Consider the following 18,101-nt stretch of genomic DNA (forward strand, 5'->3'; position numbering starts at 1 on the left):
TATATATATATATATATATATATATATATATATATATATATATACATTGCACCACTTGTGTTGCATTTACAGTCTTTGTTGGGTAATGCCCTTACAAAGCTCGACAAGCTATTGCACTACTTACACACTTAGGTAACTGTAAAAGGGTCGATCCTGCAGACTACACGTTGGACCAATCACAGCCGGCCTTTGACTTGCATGACACAGACAGGTGTTCCTCCTCAGAGGGTAGAAAGAGGGCGGTGCAGTAGTCTGCACTAGTGTGATTCATATTGCACAACGCTCCTAACCCGAGTGTGACAGTTAAATGGTTGGTTTCACTGAAATAAAACATTTCTTCTGTTATGACTGACCATGTTTACAGTTGTTCACAGAAGAGTACTCCGTGCTTCAATGGGTCATCGAAGCTGTGTGAGGCGAGAGAGGCCAAAAATAAATTCTCACATAGCAGCTACTTCATTAGGACTTAATGAAGCACCCCAAATGCTGAATCACTTCTCTTCCACTGTAACACGAGCAACTGTGGCGCCCGGCGATGCGGTTTGTTGATGATTTTGGTGGGTGAGCCGTACAGGATGCTGTAGCAGCAGTCCAGTCGAGAGGTGACGGAGGCGTGGACGAGTGTTTCAGCGGCTGAGGAGGAGAGGGAGGGGCGTAGACGGGCGATGTTTTTGAGATGAAAGAAGGCGGGTTTTGTGATGTGATTGACCTGCGGTTCGAAGGAGAGGGTTTGATCAAAAATGATACCAAGGTTCCTGATACAAGTGCACCTGTCTGTCTTTGTCTGTCTCGTACGTCATAACAGCAACAACGGCTGAGATATCCTTGAAACAAACAAATTGCACCGTAAAGAAATGTGTTTTTTTTCCTCCCATGTGCAGCAATTTTTCTGGTAATCTGATAAATAAGTCCCAAAATCTGAATATGACACTAAATCACTTGTTTTCAGGGATGTTTATTATATAAATTATCTTATATTGTGGAGTTTCAGCTCGATTTATGGGCTTCCACAGTCACCAATGTGTATCCATTCAGATTGTACACAGGACAGTTAAATCAATAAATTACATTCTTTCCAAATTAAACTTTATTACGCCATCCCTTTCTCTTAAACTCTTTTTCTGACTTTGACACAGACGGAGGCAGAGCTTTTATATGAAAGCATGAATCGATTCTCTTTACGAAAAGGCAGCGAGAGACTGCTCGCTGGCTGAACAGCAACTCCTGCTGAAGACGTTCTTCCTTCATCTCTCCTTGAAGAAGAGGACTTTCTAGTTGTCCCAATGAACACCGCGGAGGCCTCCGCCAGGTCTTTGTCTGAGCATCGCGAGAGGAAAAACAAAAGAAAAAACCACAGGCAGCAGACTGACCGATCACAGATGGGGAGGAGAGGAGGAGTGATTTCACAACAAACGCGTAATGAGGGAGGTGGAGTAACAAGGTGGAGGGGGGGGGGTCAGAGGAGCAGACAGATGGACAGGCAGGTAGAGAGTGTTAAATGCCTGGCAAGAGCGAGGGGGAGGGAAACAGGGGGGAGAGCTAGAGAGAGAACGATAGAGAGAGAAAAGAGGAAGGGTGAAAGGTCATCCAGCCTCTACAGTATACACCCATCCCCCATTTTTTTCTCTCTCTCTCTCTCTCTCTCTCTCTCTCTCTCTCTCTCTCTCTCTCTCTCTCTCTCAGGTTAGGCTCCGGCAGCAGATTGTATTCTAATCCTCAAAGCGACACACCTCCGTTTGTACTGTGTGTGTGTGTCTATATGTTTGACTGTGTGTTTGTGAGAGAGAGAGAGAGAGAGAGAGAGAGAGAGAGAGAGAGAGAGAGAGAGAGAGAGCTACTGTAACAACTTGGCTATTATCGTACATACCAATTGTCAAATTGGGCATTTTTTGTTGTTTTTGGAAATACACAAATAAACCAACCGTGGAGGAATTGTAATTAACTGCAAACTCATATCTCATTTTTATTGACTTTTGTATTGCCTTTATTCAATCCCTGTAAAGAAAGGAGCCAAGTATTAAATGCATTGAAAAGTTGAATATCATCAATATGATTACGTAGAACTTGATATGTCTGGAGAAATATTTACTCAAATGTATTACTTTTAAGACCTCCAGTTTCTAAAGCATCTAAAAAAACAAATTGGCCGTCTTTGTCAAATCCTCAGACATGTTAATAAATGCTTTTATCTTTGAACTATTTGTGACGGTCATGTCTGTAAAGCTCAGTGAGCACACAGCTGACGCCTAGATGGAAAAATTCAGAGTCGAGAGACCAAGTGCGCAAAACTTGCGACGCCTTTGCTATCAACGCGAAAGCCATTATGATGTCATTTTCCGGGGCGAACACCTCGCGACTACGTCACCACGGCAAGCACAAAGCATGACGGAGTGAGTGAGGCAGGGAGGAGAGGACAGAAATGTGGTGGAGCTTTGTGGTGGAAAGGAGTTAAAGTGCACGACGCAAAGATGGCGAGAAAAATGATGCTGCTGATGAGAAACTACGGGGAAAAAGTGATCAAATGTGTGTGGATACGGTTTGACAGATGAGTGGGTGTTTGGTTCCTGGATCCTGAGCTGGTCTCCTTTTCCTCTTGAATGTTCCTCTTTCCTTCACTCTGCTGCAGCTTCACTTTTGTCTCATATGTCAAGAGCTCTACCAGACATTTAATTACTTCTGTACATTTATCCTTTAGTCACATCATTGGTAAGCGTCTTTAAGTGAAGCCTGAAGAGTATTTGTGTGTTGTCTTTTCTGCACTTTTGCAATTATTCCATTTACAGATACATAAATTGCATTTTAACACTTTTTTGGACTACGTCTCTGATTGAACCACAGGAAAACACTTGAGCATCCCTAAAATTGGGGGACTAAAAGTGGCAACAATTCCTACACAGTTCCACCAACATAGACGTGAACACCCTCGAATAAAAGCCCTTTGACCTCACTGCCATCGTTTCATTTCTAATCCACCGTGCTGGAGTCAAAACAACAAATGAAATGTGGCACAGCGACCCAGTCACATGCTCCGCATAATCCAATCTGACTTCTCAGTCCCTTCATCCCCACAAAAACGCCCACAGACCACCTGTATGCAGTCACGCCATACAAGGCGGGGTGAGGTGGAGAAAGGGAAGGGATTAAATGAGTGTGAGAGGTGTGACGGAGGAGGAGGTCAGAGATCTCCGACTGTTAACTCACACTAGCTCATCCTCACCGGCCCTCGGGTCGAATTTCAGCTGCAAAGAATGTGTCTGCCTCACATCAGCCGATCGTTTTAATTACGCCACACGCCGATGGGAGCTGGCAGAGGAGATCCAGAGGGGGAGGGGGGAAGGGAGACAGAGCAGGGGAGAGGAGGAGGGAGTGATTTCCCTCTCATTCACAAAGATTTGATTACCTCTCTCTCTCTCTCTCTCTCTTAAACACACACAAGCACACGTCTGTGTAGATCAGCTTCAGCGCTCTGCCTTGTGACGCCTCCGTGTGCATAATGATGACTCACGCGCCGCACTGCTGTCACCCAGAATGCACTGTGTTATTACAAAGATTCCCAACAGAGACGGGACATGTGACCTCGCACCTGACACTGGATGTGTGCAACATCCCTCTCCATTTTGTGTCGTGTTTGTCCGACTGCATTAAGACAAATGTGGAGCGTTATTACACCGGCGTCGTGGTGCAGTCTGTAAACTAGAGCTTCTGCGATATGCAAATATATCCAAGGCCATTAATGTTCCTCGTGCCGGCAGAGACACTGAACAACAAGTGGCTATTCTAGCATCACAGATGTCTGTGCATTACTGATTTTTGCCAAATTAAGTGAATATTTTTCATAGAAATTGGCTTACAATAGAGCAAAAAGAATGAGAAGTTGATGACAGCAAATAAAAGCATCACATTTCTGCTTTTAGTAGAAAGAAACAACACTAAGCTTAAATACTACAACATTTAAACCTGACTCCTCCCTGGATTATGTTCAGCGGCAAAAAAACTTTCCATTGCACAAAGTACTACGTTCTTGTTCTGCACAAAGTCATTTTTTACAGTGTTTAAGCAACACCATGCTCTTTCCATAACCATAACCAAGTGCTTTGAATTGCCTCAACACAACCAAATATTGTATTCATGCCGTGGGCAGATTTTGAGAAACAAATCACCGTCCCTGGAAGTTGTGCAGTTATTAGAGCCGCACCGATATCGGGGCCGATACAGACTCAAATAGCTGGATTGGATATCCTCATTATGTGCATAAAAACACAATCTGGGTCACATTACTTTTCTTTCTAAACATATTTACCATTACTGTAGTATATATTTGTATTTTCTAGGGTACAGAATTGAGCAACTATAGTATCTAAGTGTAGTCTAAAAGCTTCACTTCTGATAAATTGTAACTTTAAAAGCAGAGTGAGTTGTTTCTGGCACAACTTCACCTTCCAAGGTGCATGAAGAAGAAAAAACCGCGAGTAGAGTATAAAATATTAAGGTTGTTCTTTATAATAAAAGTGATGAATGTAAGTCCAATATCAACTCTCTTTATTATATTATATTCACTCTCTTTTAGCTCTTTTTCTCAACCAACTTAAACAGGGAACTTTCTGTCTCTTTAGCTGCTGCTGCTAACAAAACAACAACGAAGCTAAAACGCTCTGTAAAGCTGAGGGGTGATAATCATCTGTGGGCTCATTTGATCTATTACTCATATATAAAATATTCATCACAGCAGCATAAACTATATTCACCAGGTGGTGTTTTAGGAACTCTGATGTTAAACCTATTTTTAGGATCATAAACATGTTACCGTGTTGAGGGAGACATTAGACGACTGCATCAGCCCTGAAAATGTGTCAGAATTTCCCAACATCTCTGGAAGAAAATGTCAAAAGAATGCACACCTGTGCGACTTCAAAGCACGCAGCTGTGCACCGAGAGAGAAATCTGACCTCCTCTGATAGTCATGACTCTCTGGTACGGCTGGGGGACATTAAAGGCAACACCATAAACCGAGATATTTTGATTTATTTCAGGGCAGGCAGCAGATGCACACGATATTAGTTTACAGCGTGTATGTGTTGTGGAAATAGCGAAAGTTATCCCCCCCTCTTTGAAGTATGTTCCTCTTAAAACACACCTACAGTGCAATAAGAATTGATGCATTCCCTTTCACACAAGCTGATTTTCCCTCAAAATGAACTGTGATGTGTTTACACACTCTTCTCTTTCCAACAACGAGAACTGACAGAAAGACTTTTTCACCAACGTCCAGAAAAAAGGTTTTACTTTTATTGTCATCCAGGAGGTTATTTTCATAACAACACACAAGTCCCATGATTAGACAGGAGTACAATCACTTATTTCCTGAATACTTGTTTTGATTAAAATAACATCTAGTCATTATTAGTTTTAATGATGTATTATAATCTGTTTAGAGCTAGTGATAGGAAGTTAAACAGCTTATAATTCATCTCTAATATCTATTTTATATTCGTGTGAAAACATCTCCTTCAAACATCACTACATTTTACAAGATTACATTTGAACACATCATGAAAAACATCTTAATGAACCTCCACCCAACACTCATTTTTACTGGATGGAGCATGAACGCACCATAATGTAACTGATTGGAGCCTACGTTAGCTGTTAGCATTAGCTGTTGGCAGAGATGGGCAAAGATACATCAAAATGTATTTTGATACAAAATACAAAATACCCCTCAAATAAATGTATCAAAATAAAATACAAAATACTGGTGCCAGAAAATGTAACAAAATACAATGCATGTATTTTGTATTTAAAATATAGGAAATACTTTTTCTGGATTTTCCATTTTCTCACAATTTGGTATAGCAGAGCATTCAGGTTTGGGCTATAATGTACACAAAGCTCTGGTGAAGCCCACAAAAAGGAAGAACAGTCACAGAATGTCAGTGTAATAAGCACATCTGCGCTTGTTGATGGTCCTTCTTGAACATCATCTTGCTGAGACATGTTGTCCACCTGGCCAACTGTCAAATGTATGAAATAATAAAACTAAGAATACTTTCATAATATGCCTTTTAAATAAAATAAATTGGATATTTAATGTTTTTAGTTTTTTTTTAACATCTACTGTCATAGCCTGGCTAAATGTGAACTACATTATCTGCCAGTAATTGATATGGCATTATGACATTCACATTGAGAAGATGCAGCATAACTTGTAATACAGTGCAAGATTAGATGGTCAGACGTCTCTTGATAAGGTTATCATGAACATACCAGCTCCCAATCTCCCTCTTCCTATAGCTAGCTACTCGACTGATAAGTTAACTTGCTAAACACTGGCTATGCACTAGCCTAGACAGCATGCTAGCATCATTAGCATGTTAGCATCGAGCTTGATATTATAACCATCACCATGTATATATAATAGACTATGTAGCCAGACCCAGACATACATTATAGATCAAGCTAGCACTCAGATAAACGATTTACCTTGACAGACAATCCGTTGAACTTGAAGATCTGAAGACTGAACTCGTGAACTGTTTTTTGATTCGTGGAGAAAGTATTTTGAGTATTTTAAATACAAAATTACTGGAAAGTATTTTGTTACAAATTACGTTCGATTTTTATCGGCCCTGTCAAATACAAATTACAAAATACTCAAAAGTAATTGAAATACATATTTCAAATACAAGTAATAGAAATACTGCCCATCTCTGGCTGTTGGCATTAGCTGTCTGCTCTCAGAATTAATATAAAAATATAATATTTTTATTTTTCTATTTTTAACGTTCCTCTACGGATTATTTTGGATTCGCTCTGAATAAACTTCTGGAAACACTGAAGATAATCCCTACAACCTTTAGTGTGTGTGTGTGTGTGTGTGTGTGTTGTTAACAACTGTCATGCTGCACATCTATAAATGTGACCGGCAAATAAATGAGTCTGATCAGCCGATCAGCTCGATCTCTAGACAACATGGTCACATGATCCTTAAAGTGTCGCACAGGAAGCGATTGATGTTCATCATCGTCATCTATGTCTGTTGTTCTACAGTCACAGAGACCTTCACTGGTAAAACCTTCAGTTGGAGATTCACAGTACTTATTATTGGAAACAGCCTCTCAGTGAAAGTGTGTGTGAAGGTGTGTATGTGTGTGTTGGTTTCAGGTTCAGAGAACGACAGATTTCTTCTGTTCCAGTCCAGATTCACTCTGATCCTCTGGGGCTTCTTCTGGACTTTGAGATAAATGGTGTGATCTGATGATGGGGAATATGCTCTGTATTCACTTCCATTGAACAATATTGTCATTGATCTAAAACATATGACGACTCTCTTCGTCTGGACACACTCTGCTATCACACCCAGTTCCCAGTATGTACTGTCTCGAACCTGGACGTCCCAGCTGTGAGTCCCTAAAGTAAATCCCTCAGAACCCAGAAGAGAGAAGCAATTATAAATCCTCTCTGGATTATCAGGAAGCTGCTGTTGTTCTCCTCGTCTCACACTGGTCAGATCTTCAGACAGAATGAGTTCCGGATCAGCAGTGTTTGGGTCCAGACCCACAGGAGTGTAGGAGACCATGTTCTTCATCTTGCTCCAGATGTTGAAGGTCAGGTTGCCCAGGTGTTTGGCCTCGTCTATCAGAGCTCCTGAGAGCAGACGTGGATGCTTCAGCAGGGGGCACTGCTGCACTCTTTCCACTGCAGCCTTGTAGTTGTTCAGGAATGAGACGTCTTCAGCTCTCAGCTCGTCCTCTGTGGCTCTGACTGTGTCTGAAAGAGCTGCTATCTCTCTGCTCAGAGCCTCCATCTTCTCCTTCATCATCTGACTCTTCTGCTCCTCTTCCTCCCTCAGTGCAGCCATCCTGGCCTCCTCTTCCTCCTCTAGCAACTGGTGAAGCGTCTTAAACTGCTCCTGAATCTGCCTCTCTGTGCGTCGGGTCTGGACCTTTATGTGTTCTGCTGATTGATAAAACCTTACTTGAACTTTTGTAAAAACCTTTAACTTCTCCTTTAAGGGCTCCAGAGTTTCCCGAAGTTTCTTCTTGTGTTGTGAAGCAGCTTCAGCGATGGGTCTGAATCTGTGTTTGGTGTGTTTCTCTGAATCTCTGCAGACGAGACAGACCGGCTGCTGATGGTCCGGACAGAACAGTTTGAGTTTCTCAGAGTGCAGACTGCAGAGAGTCTCTGAAACTCTCTGGTCTCTCTGCTGTAAGAAACTCTCACACAGGTTCTTCAAAGCAAAGTTAGGAGGTAGTGAAGCCGTTGAATGTATTTTCTTACAAACTGGACACTCTTGGATTTCCTTCTCTGTCCACCAGTTCTGCAGACAGACTCTACAGAAGCTGTGGCAACATGATAGGATGATGGGATCTTTAAAGACCTCATGGCAGACAGAACAGCAGAAATCTTGCTCTAATCTGGAAGCCATTTAGTCTGTGAGTGAAGCTGTAAACTCAGTAGTATAGTAAAAAGTACAATATGCACCATATGCACTATATGTACGTATATATTTCTACATACTTTTTATGCATGAGGTCGCTCTTGTCCTGCATTAATTCGGCACACATTAACTATTAATGCTGGTTTTCATGTGGGTCACACGCAGACCACCGACCGCGCCTGTCAATACGCGTCGGGCAGCAGTGACGATGCCGGATCGATAAAAGCCCACACTTCACTTTCAGAGCACAATGAAACGCTCCGATCCACGCAAATGGTGGTGGTGGCGATGGAGGGAGGCCACCGAGGGCCACACGTCAATCCTGCTGTCGCACTTTATGATCAGTCACAAGTGAACGGACCAGGCAGTCATCTGTAGCTACAGAACACAGCTAGACAGGAATTCATCTCAGTAGAACTTAGCCAAAGTGGTGACGTAGTATGTGCAATTATCTGCAGCACATCACATCTCTGGTTATTTGCATAAGATGACAGTTAAAGTTACTACAAGGAACTTTCATTTATTGTTGATTTTGGACAAAAGCGGTAGTGTTTCCGAGCACCAGAATCCCTTTACAAAACCTCTCATTCTAATGCAGCGGGGGTCTGACAGTCTGCCCCGCTCAGTCCTGGTTCTGGTTCTCCCGTGCCTCCCTTCCCTCTAGTGGACCCAGCAATACGGCCTGGGTCTCCAGCAGCGAGCAGCGAGGCGAAGCTCTGCTTCTGGCCAAAGGAGGTGATGCTGCTGCCGGGTGGAGAGCTCACCTCCTCCCTCTCCTCCTCCCTCTCCAACTGCAGGTCAAAGGCGGCAGCAAAGACGGATCTGGGTCTGTCCGCGGTGGGCTGATTGCCGACCCGGTGGCACCGATGACGAGCCTTAAAAATCACTATATAGAAATAGCCAATCTTCTCACTGTTATTCTCGTTTACTTATGTCGGTCATAAAGAGGGATCAGTATTCAATTGAGACTGTTTCATTACCAGTTGGAAGTTAAAAAACTACTTGTTTTGTCTGACCAACAGTTTAAAACCCCCAAATATCAAATGTGAAAACTATAAACGCAGCTTGATACAAGACTTAAATGATCGATCAGTCAAAGTCTACAGACATGCCAGTGGCTGTGATTGATGGTGTTGTGTCAGACCAGTAGACTAACGCAGAGAAGAGGCTACTGTCTCTACAGTCTAAGTGGGAGAGACGGAGACGGACACTGCAAAGATAAAAGGAATCAGACATTCAGGCTCCACAGAGACTAGAATCACCAACCCCGGCTTTTCTTTTCTGCCCAGAAACCTGCAGCACCTTGAACCTCTCCACAGCTGGAGATAATTGAACCTCTTACGTCTAATCTTGACGAGTGAGAAACAGATACTGTGGCTGTGTCGGTTTCAGGCTTTTGACTCCCTCGGTAATTGAATTAGGAAAAGCCAAGACAGGATTAGATGTACAGATTCATCAAGCATGAACCTTGCTTGATTTTCAAACGTTGATGTAAGATGATATATGAAAAATGGCATTCATTTTCGGTTTAAAAGCAAAAGCAAACTACCCAGACGGGACTTTCTATGATGTGCTGATATTAAATCTAAAGCCTGGCAATGACGTGTCCTTTAAAAACACATGACGTAGTGCTTAATGTAACTTATTTCATATCTCGATAACAATGTATATCTATAGCATGTTTTCTGGTGATTCAATAAATAAATAGTCTATATGAAATAACCACATGGTTTTGTTTACTCTTATGTACATTAAATGCTAAAAATAAAAAGTACTGAGTTTTCTAATTTAATTAAGAACTTGAGTGCTAAATAATCCGATTTTCTGACAAATTTTAGTTTGTATGTGCTTGTTATTGTCAATCATATATTTTATATATCCTGATACATGATTTCATCACGATTCCATTGAAAGACAATTAATTATCATAACTAATTACTGCCCAGCCAGAACTTAAAAACAACTTTCTGCAGTTTGCTTTGATGCTTCCGTCTATCTGACCTTGACGCACTGAGATCAATGCTCATTAGATGGAAGCACTAAACAACTGTTTGTGTCCTACAAACATACTATAGTGGCACGGAGGAAGATATAAACGGGACACAGGCAGAGACACTCGCATGCACCCGAACTGTATGAAGCACTAGCTTGTCGTGTTCAGTCACAGTCTATGTTGCCACCTACAGAGCACCTCTGTAAAGCACAGAATCACTCGTAGCAAATCGCAGCTGAGCATCAATGTGGCTGTCAGGTAAAACCTAATATGACTAGTGTATCAGCAGACGGCTCGTCAGGGATGTTTACATCAAACAAAACCTCCACTGCTGAAATAAAACCTGCCAATATTCAATACATGCTCGGTCGAAGCAGAAATTACTCATTTAAGGATACTAGAAAAGGCAAACTGCTTTTAAAATTGCATACTTTTTACTTTTAGCACATACTGCAGTTGTTCTTACAAACTGTGCGTTCCAATACTCATACTACAATACTATTTAGTATGCCGGACTAAGATTTAGTACCAATTCATAGTATGTCAAATCCAGTGTGATAAAAATGCCAGAATGTTCTACATCCGGCTGCATTTAGCAGTATGCGAGTCAGCATGCTTTTCTGGCTATTCTGACCCACATATATCATATATCCGCTCATATATCCGCACAGTTCAAAGCGCAATGTAATGATAAACTAGTACGTCCCTAATCAAATGCATACTGCACGCAACGGTACGCACTTTGTGAAGGCAGCTGCATCATGCACTAAATGTTTTGTTTTTTTAAGTATGTGTTTTGGGATGCAGTACTGTTGCATGCAGTTTGCATTTAACTGGGACATACTACTTCCTCATAACATTGCACATATTGCATTCAACCGTCTATGTATTGTGACATACTAAATCTTTTTTTCTGGCACACTTAATAATATGGTAGTATGAACCACAAAAGATTTGAGTGTGTTGTTGGTGTACGCTATCGTCCCATAATGCAATGCACAAAGGAAAACGGAGGACAGGGAAATTACAAATAAAACACATTTTGGATGGCGGTACAACAGCTCTAAGAACATATTAGACGAGCATGCTTTTGACTCCCTGACGAAGGCTTGATGCCGAAACACGCCAACGTTTGTTTTTAGGTTTCACGTGACTGGAATTTTTCTTGTGACACCTCAAACAAACTACTGAGTCCAGGAAGCAAATTTCTGAGCTCAAAGAGCAAGTCAACAAACAAACCAATCAAATCTCTAAAAAAAAAAAAAAAACATTTAGAAGTCTGTTTATAAAACTTAATGGATACGTGATATTTAAAGTTGTGGTTTTATTAATGTCTTTTACCATTTTCTGTTGATGCAAAATCATTTCTTGTATACTAAACGGCAACAACTAAGTATGTAATATGAAGTAAGTCATCTGGCTAGTTTACCAGCTTCCATACAGGCTGCAGTACCAGCCTACCTGAGGATAAAGAGCCTTGCTCAAAGGCACATGTCAGGCCATTTAAGTGCATGTTCAGACAGAGCTGGAGAGCAGCTGCACAGAGAAAAGCAACAAGGGTTTGAGGGGGAGCTTGTTAAAAGAGACACTAACATACCATGTCGACAAAATCCCACTCTGACCTTCAGACAAACACTCATTCACAGATTTCAGAGCCAACAGTAATTAGTGCCAGCTTTGGATTCCTCCTGTTCACGGTGAACCTGCGCCAACCGCCGGTGCCCCGCCCACAACCGTGGAGCCGAGCAGGCTGCAGCTGATTGGCTGCCCGGCTGGGCCCCTTCCAGTAACGTTTCACCCAATAGGCTCCTGCAGTCAGCCAGTAAAACCAGTGCTTTGCCTCCCTGAGACAGCTGTGTGTCTGGATGCCGTAAGTGAATACTCTCAGCTGATTGGTTCCCAGCTGGGAAGGTGTGTGCGCGCGTGTGTGGGCTTCAACATGCATAGGGTGTGCTTAAAAAAAAAAAGAAGATTAAACACATGTGGTCGCTTTGTAAAATCAAGCGCTCGGATTATGGGTCGCAACTAAGAAGAACAATTCCTGCACGTGTAGTCTGGTTTCCATGACAACACACCCCCCCCCCCCCACCCCCCCGCAGACAACCTTCCACGTGACACATCACAGAGCGAGCTGGAGTCAGAAGATGTTAGCCGGATTCATCAAACACTGTTTCTCAATGTGCTGATCTGAGCGCAGCCGCACCTCTTTAAAGGTTCACCTTCTGTCGGCCAACAGGTGACCTGCCGGTAGAGGCGCGTGGCCCCCCGAGATACACCTTTTCGCGCTGCGGTGACATGCACATCACGGGCCTTCTCAACGAAACTGCGCCAATAAAAACCAACAGTGTGCTCGTTAATGGGATGTTTTTGGTCGTATCTCGCCATATCCTTTAATATCCCATAATAATGCGCAGTGGAATCTGCGCTTTAATGTGCAGCAAAACGTGCTTCTGCTTACCTCATCTTCCCCTCCTGTCCCGTTTGAAGGAGATGAATAAGGTGTTTCCTTGAGTTCCAGTAAAAAATAGAAATAAAAACCCCGGTCCAGCAGCAGCACCTCTGGGTGTTTTAATCAGAACAGCGATGCTGCCAGCGAAGCCTGCAGCCGGCTCGGTGTGCAGATGTTGAGGGTGGGAAAAGGCGACAGGGTGTGGAAAATGCTACACGGATTGGCCACAGTTTTCAGGTCTGTCTTTAAAAAAAATAAAAAATAAAATATTCTCCGGTGTCGTGTCAGGTGGCTGGCGGTTCGGTCGAGGCCATTTCAGAGGGAAGCACGCCGCTGTCCGCAGGACGAGAAGCCGGGCGGAGTGGCTGACAGCGGCTTCTGAGGTGCCATCTTTTCCTCCCTTCGACCACTGGGAGGCTGCACGGGGAGAAGGAGAGAGCAGGCTGCTCAAATATTCACGTCTCGGTTGGTTTTGCTGCACGGTGGCGCCCTCGGTCTGGTCGTGCAGCTACCGTGCAGGCAGGTATGAAAAACAAACGCACATCGTCGTGTCTCGTCAAAATAATAAAAAAAAAAAAAAAATCATGTGTGTCCACAGAAAAACATCACTCATACTGTTGTAAAATTATTTTTATATTATTTTATATTCCACTGCAAAACAATTAATGGCTTCACAGGAATATTAGATTAAAATACCACAAATACTTTAAGCCTTTAAGACCCTACAGAGACAGTTTTAGAGTGTGTGTGTGTGTGTGTGTGTGTGTGTGTGTGAGTGTTATTTCCTTTCATCTGATATAACAACTTGAACACTTCAGTGAATATTTTTCTTTCATGATATGTGAATTCATTGAGTTTAACTATACCAAAACTATAATTCTGAACTTTCTTACTGATATCTTAAAGGGACAGTTCACCCCCCCCCCCCCAAATCAAACATATGTTCCCCTCTTACCTGTAGTGTTTCATGTAGGATCTATTTTCTTTCAATCATAGTTCCTTCATTAAAACTGCTCACAAACTGCTCACAGAAGGCAGACATCTCTACAGCCGATATCTCCAAAACTATCACACCAAAACAATCTAGAATGATATAATAGCACAACAGGTTTTGGAGTGAACTGTCCCTTTAAGTTGTACATGCTGCTGTACAGAGGTGTACAGTATTTCATGTGTAAAACAGACAGAGTGTGATACTGTATACAAAAGGACAGAGAGGCAGAGTGTATGTAGCACACACACACACCTGTCGACCAGCTAACATCTGTCTCTGTCTGCAACAGCCAGCTGCTGCCTCCTCTCATGGAGGACAGACGGGCTCAGTTAAATCCCCACCGAGGACCTGAGTTCATCTGAGGCGTCCTTAAAGACTATTTGTTATTGTTACATTAGTGCTGTGTGTTTGAAATGACGCAGCCACAGATGTGTGTGTGTGTGTGTGTGTGTGTGTATTTGCATTAAACTTTAAAGATTGAACCCACATTATAGCACATCTGGACAGCAGTGGCATGAGTGAGCGTTATCGTCAAGAGAAGACAGAAGGTTGTTGGTTGTTCTGGATGTACATTTTAAGGTGTCATTCTATTTTGTTTTGTTCTAATATGTGCAAGAAAAAACACCACATCACACCTAAATATCCTGCAGACCACTTCCTGTGGATTACATCATACTGCCATCCGTGTGTTTCTCTCACACATGAGTTTGCAAGTGTGCAAACTCACTTGCACAAGACATGAACCACATGCAAACAAGAGATTTTACATAACAAAATATATTTAAATGTATGTTTCTCTCTTTAGTTTTTAATAATAAATACAGCTGTTAAATATCCCACAGCACCCTTTTAGGCTTTGACTAAAATCAATCTGTTGTCTCACCAGCAGAGGTCCTCCTAGCTTCTAAAGAGCACATGAGTTTCCACTGTGGTCTGGTGAGGACTTTTAGGTGAGACCGGCCACATGTTGGCTTGGTGATCATGGAAACATTAGCTTGTGTTGTGAATGAACTTTTATTTTAAGGGTGCAGCTTTAATATCCGCAATATGTTACTCTTATGACCCTGTTCAGGTCTTTATCTCCACAGGAGGGCACTGAGGCTGCGCACACTCACACGACTTTATGAAAAGATTGATGAAAATGTACAAATTTCATAGAAGTTTAAGTTTTGAGTTGAGATACATTCAAATTAAATCCATGCAGTGTTATCAAACTTAGTTGATTGACGTCCTTTTCAGATGTTTTTGAATAACAATAATGTAGATGCTGATTGTCGTGTAGGTTGTTATTAAGGGAAGTCCAACAATACGTTAGATAAAAGTCCTTCTGTGGAATATGAGTGATCGTCTGAGGAAAGGAAAAAGTAATGAGTTGGCTTTACAGGATGTTTATACATGAAAACACAAGTCTGGTATATGTTCACATTAAAAATGGAAACGTTTACAGAAGAGAGGAGCAGACGAGTCGCATCTTTTAGCAAAACAAAATCACTCAAAAAATGATTTTGGATTAGGGTAATCTTATTATTAAGTGATGGCCCAAACTGTTTTCGCAGTGCGAGTGGAAAAAATGTTGCGCATTGGCACAGCTCGAACTGTTTATGCAACGGAAAAGGTCACGGTGTGTGATTTTCAGCAATTTCCTGCTCATCAAAAATGTTCAGTGGCCATTTATTCCCCCGCAGTGACTTTGTGAAAGACCGTTTCCCGTCATCAGAGAACGACTTCAACGTCCGATTGAGGTGACTGCACTTTTGTTGCTCTCCAAGTGGCTGATTGAACTAAACCATGACAGGAAAGTGCTGCACATAGTGTAACAGGATCCCTGCTGGAATATAAAGTACTCTTCAGTCAGTCGGGTCAATTAGGCAGCAGCCACTCACAACCCAAACCCTGCACACACACACACACACACACACACACACACACACACACACACACACAAGGAAATGTCATCCCCTTAGCAATCACAGCTTTTTTATTGTTTGTCCTGAACTAGAATGATTCTGGTACACACTGTATGTTAGTTACACTTAAAGTGGAACATCAACTACAAAACAGCTAGAAACTTCACAGCACATTCACTGACATCAAACACAGTCGGTGCTCAAAGACAACGACACATCCTCGCCTTACGAACTTCAGCAGAGAGAGACGGAGAGAGCAGTGAAACAGTACGCAGGTACGAGCATCCTGTGAGAAATGGATCTAAGACTACTGAGGATTCAGAGGCTAAAGATGCATTAAAGCTTTTGTACTGTACTATACTTGAAATGTATAAGCATGCCATAAAACACTGTATCGACAGTTCTTGTTAGTGTTTCAAAATGCTAATATCACACATATAACAAAAAAAAGCAACAAAATCAGGATGCACAACAGAGGGAAATCATGCCATTCCTGCAAGTTAAGGAAATGCACTGCTGCCAATTTAAAAACCAATTTCTTGTTTTTCCAGCATTGGAAGAGAGTCATTATTCACAGTTTCTGTTTGAGTGGTTGACTGAGGCTTTTAGTAATTTATTTGTGGTCAGTAAACTTGATAACAGGGACACATTTTGTACCAAATCTATCTCCGCCTCAGTAACAAATCTGAAAGTACTGGCTGGGCGATTTGAGGGGGTTCTTGTAGCTGGATGTGTCCTGCGGTGCGTTCTGGCTGGTCGTGGTCTTCTGCAGGTTTAAGGTGTAGGACGGGGTCGTCTTCTTGGCCTCTCGCTTGCCGCCCCCCTTCGCCTGAGGGTGGTTGGGCCCGGCCGGGGGCCCGCCGTTCGCAGGCACCGTGGACCCGGATTTGGCGGCCTCAGAAGATCCAGTCTTTCTTGTGAGGGGGCTCAGATAGATCTGCATAGTCACTAAGTGAAGTGGTGAAATGAGGTGAGGAGGGTGAGTGAAAAGACAGAGGGGGAAGGAAAGGGTTAGAACGGAGGTCGGCGGTCAGGTGGGGCGGATTTTACAGGAAGAGGTGAGGTCAAAAAAATAAGGGTGCAAAGGGGTGAGGGAAGGCACACATGTCATGGTGAGATGTGACAAAAAAAATTGAAGATAAAATAACAGCTCATACAAAATGCTCTCAACTTCTCTCGATATTGTTCAGTATGAATCCTACCTTTGCAGTGGGTCACCTGTCTCGTCCCTGCAGAGAAACAACAGACAAACAGAGAGGTCACTAGCATGCAACAAACAATACCACCATCATGTCTGTCTTTTGCTAAATCACTTATCGGTCTTTTTTTTTTTTTTAGAGGCTTACTCAGCAGCTGTTTCACATTCTTATGAACTGAACGCTGCCAGATACAGACTGGAAAAAAAGACAACTGCCGGGAAGCAGAGAGAGTGCTCACTTACCTACACTAACGACAGCCTCCTTGGACTTGCTGCTGTTAAATTAAGAGAGAGAGAGAGAGAGAGAGAGAGAGAGACAGAGAAGGACACGAGAAGGAGGGAGAAACAGAGTAAGAAACACAGCAACACAGAATGAGAGAGATCAGTTTCAGGTTGACTAAACAGTTAAACATCCTTTCTACTGGCTTTGAGAATGCAATGCTTCTCTGTGGTCTGAGGTGTTTTCAAGACCATAGTAACTGGGTCACCTCAAAAATCAGTGGAAATGTATAGATTGTATACCATGGCTTGCAAGAAGTGTACGTGGAAAAACAATGTCAAATTTACATGAACACAAAGTGATGATAAATATGAATATACAAAGAAAGACAAAGGGATAACTGAGAAGGCTTTTGTCTTCTCACCTTTCCGGAGGCTTCCTGCAGGAGGCTGCAGAGGTGGGTCGCTTAGTGGTCTTGCATGGACTGTCCTTCACACTACCTGATGGGCTCCTCACACCACTGGAAGGGAAATAAAACAAGCACTGTGAGGTCATGGACCTTTTCACATTCTTTTTTGCTAAATTTAGATTTGCCAAATATTTCACTGCAATAAATCCAGTCGTATATATTTTATTTATTAAATATATTTTATGTATAATTAAAGCTACTACGGAATCCGATCCAGTGGCACCGACCACGAGCATTAAGAATAACTAAATATATATATATATAAAAAATAGCAAATCATCTGGCTTATGGTCTCGTTTATATGTAGGCCATATAAAGATGTCAGTATTCAATTGAGACTGTTTCATAACCAGGTAAAAGTTCCTCACTGTGACTTTAATTTGAAGGTACTTGACAGGAATATCACAGTAAGGGGGGGGGGGGGGGGGGGGGGG

General features: G+C 42.3%; 3 protein-coding genes across 6 annotated transcripts in view; all 3 read right to left on the reverse strand.

The window, feature by feature from the left end:
- Window positions 1-13,359, reverse strand: part of evlb (Enah/Vasp-like b) — a 45,151-nt gene extending 31,792 nt beyond the window's left edge. The window contains exon 1 of the mRNA XM_031865968.1: window positions 12,889-13,359. Coding sequence (XP_031721828.1) covers window positions 12,889-12,893 — 5 coding nt within the window. The 5' untranslated portion in view covers window positions 12,894-13,359. The remainder of the gene's footprint in view (window positions 1-12,888) is intronic.
- LOC116393553 (E3 ubiquitin-protein ligase TRIM39-like) lies at window positions 6,697-8,971 on the reverse strand. Its single transcript, XM_031865963.1, has one exon. The coding sequence runs from the start codon at window positions 8,423-8,425 to the stop codon at window positions 7,028-7,030; it is 1,398 nt and encodes a 465-aa protein (XP_031721823.1). The 5' UTR covers window positions 8,426-8,971; the 3' UTR covers window positions 6,697-7,027.
- Window positions 13,360-15,555: 2,196 nt separating the features above from the next.
- LOC116393705 (echinoderm microtubule-associated protein-like 1) overlaps window positions 15,556-18,101 on the reverse strand; it is an 8,585-nt gene continuing 6,039 nt past the window's right edge. For 2 of the 4 annotated variants that reach the window (XM_031866255.1, XM_031866253.1), the window contains exons 4-7: window positions 17,623-17,718; window positions 17,222-17,250; window positions 16,983-17,009; window positions 15,556-16,728 (exon numbers count right to left, since the gene is read on the reverse strand). In XM_031866255.1, the coding sequence (XP_031722115.1) occupies window positions 16,454-16,728; window positions 16,983-17,009; window positions 17,222-17,250; window positions 17,623-17,718 (427 nt within the window). In that variant the 3' untranslated portion in view covers window positions 15,556-16,453. Of the gene's footprint in view, window positions 16,729-16,982; window positions 17,010-17,221; window positions 17,254-17,622; window positions 17,719-18,101 lie in introns of all 4 variants that reach the window. The other 2 variants (XM_031866254.1, XM_031866252.1) reach the window with 1 other exon arrangement.

Source organism: Anarrhichthys ocellatus, unplaced genomic scaffold, assembly GCF_004355925.1.
Source record: "Anarrhichthys ocellatus isolate YVR2014 unplaced genomic scaffold, GSC_Weel_1.0 scaffold34, whole genome shotgun sequence".
Lineage (NCBI taxonomy): Eukaryota > Metazoa > Chordata > Actinopteri > Perciformes > Anarhichadidae > Anarrhichthys > Anarrhichthys ocellatus.

Excerpts from the sequence above, each read along its gene's own strand:
- LOC116393553 (XM_031865963.1), bottom strand. The coding sequence starts at position 8,425 with ATGGCTTCCAGATTAGAGCAAGATTTCTGCTGTTCTGTCTGCCATGAG.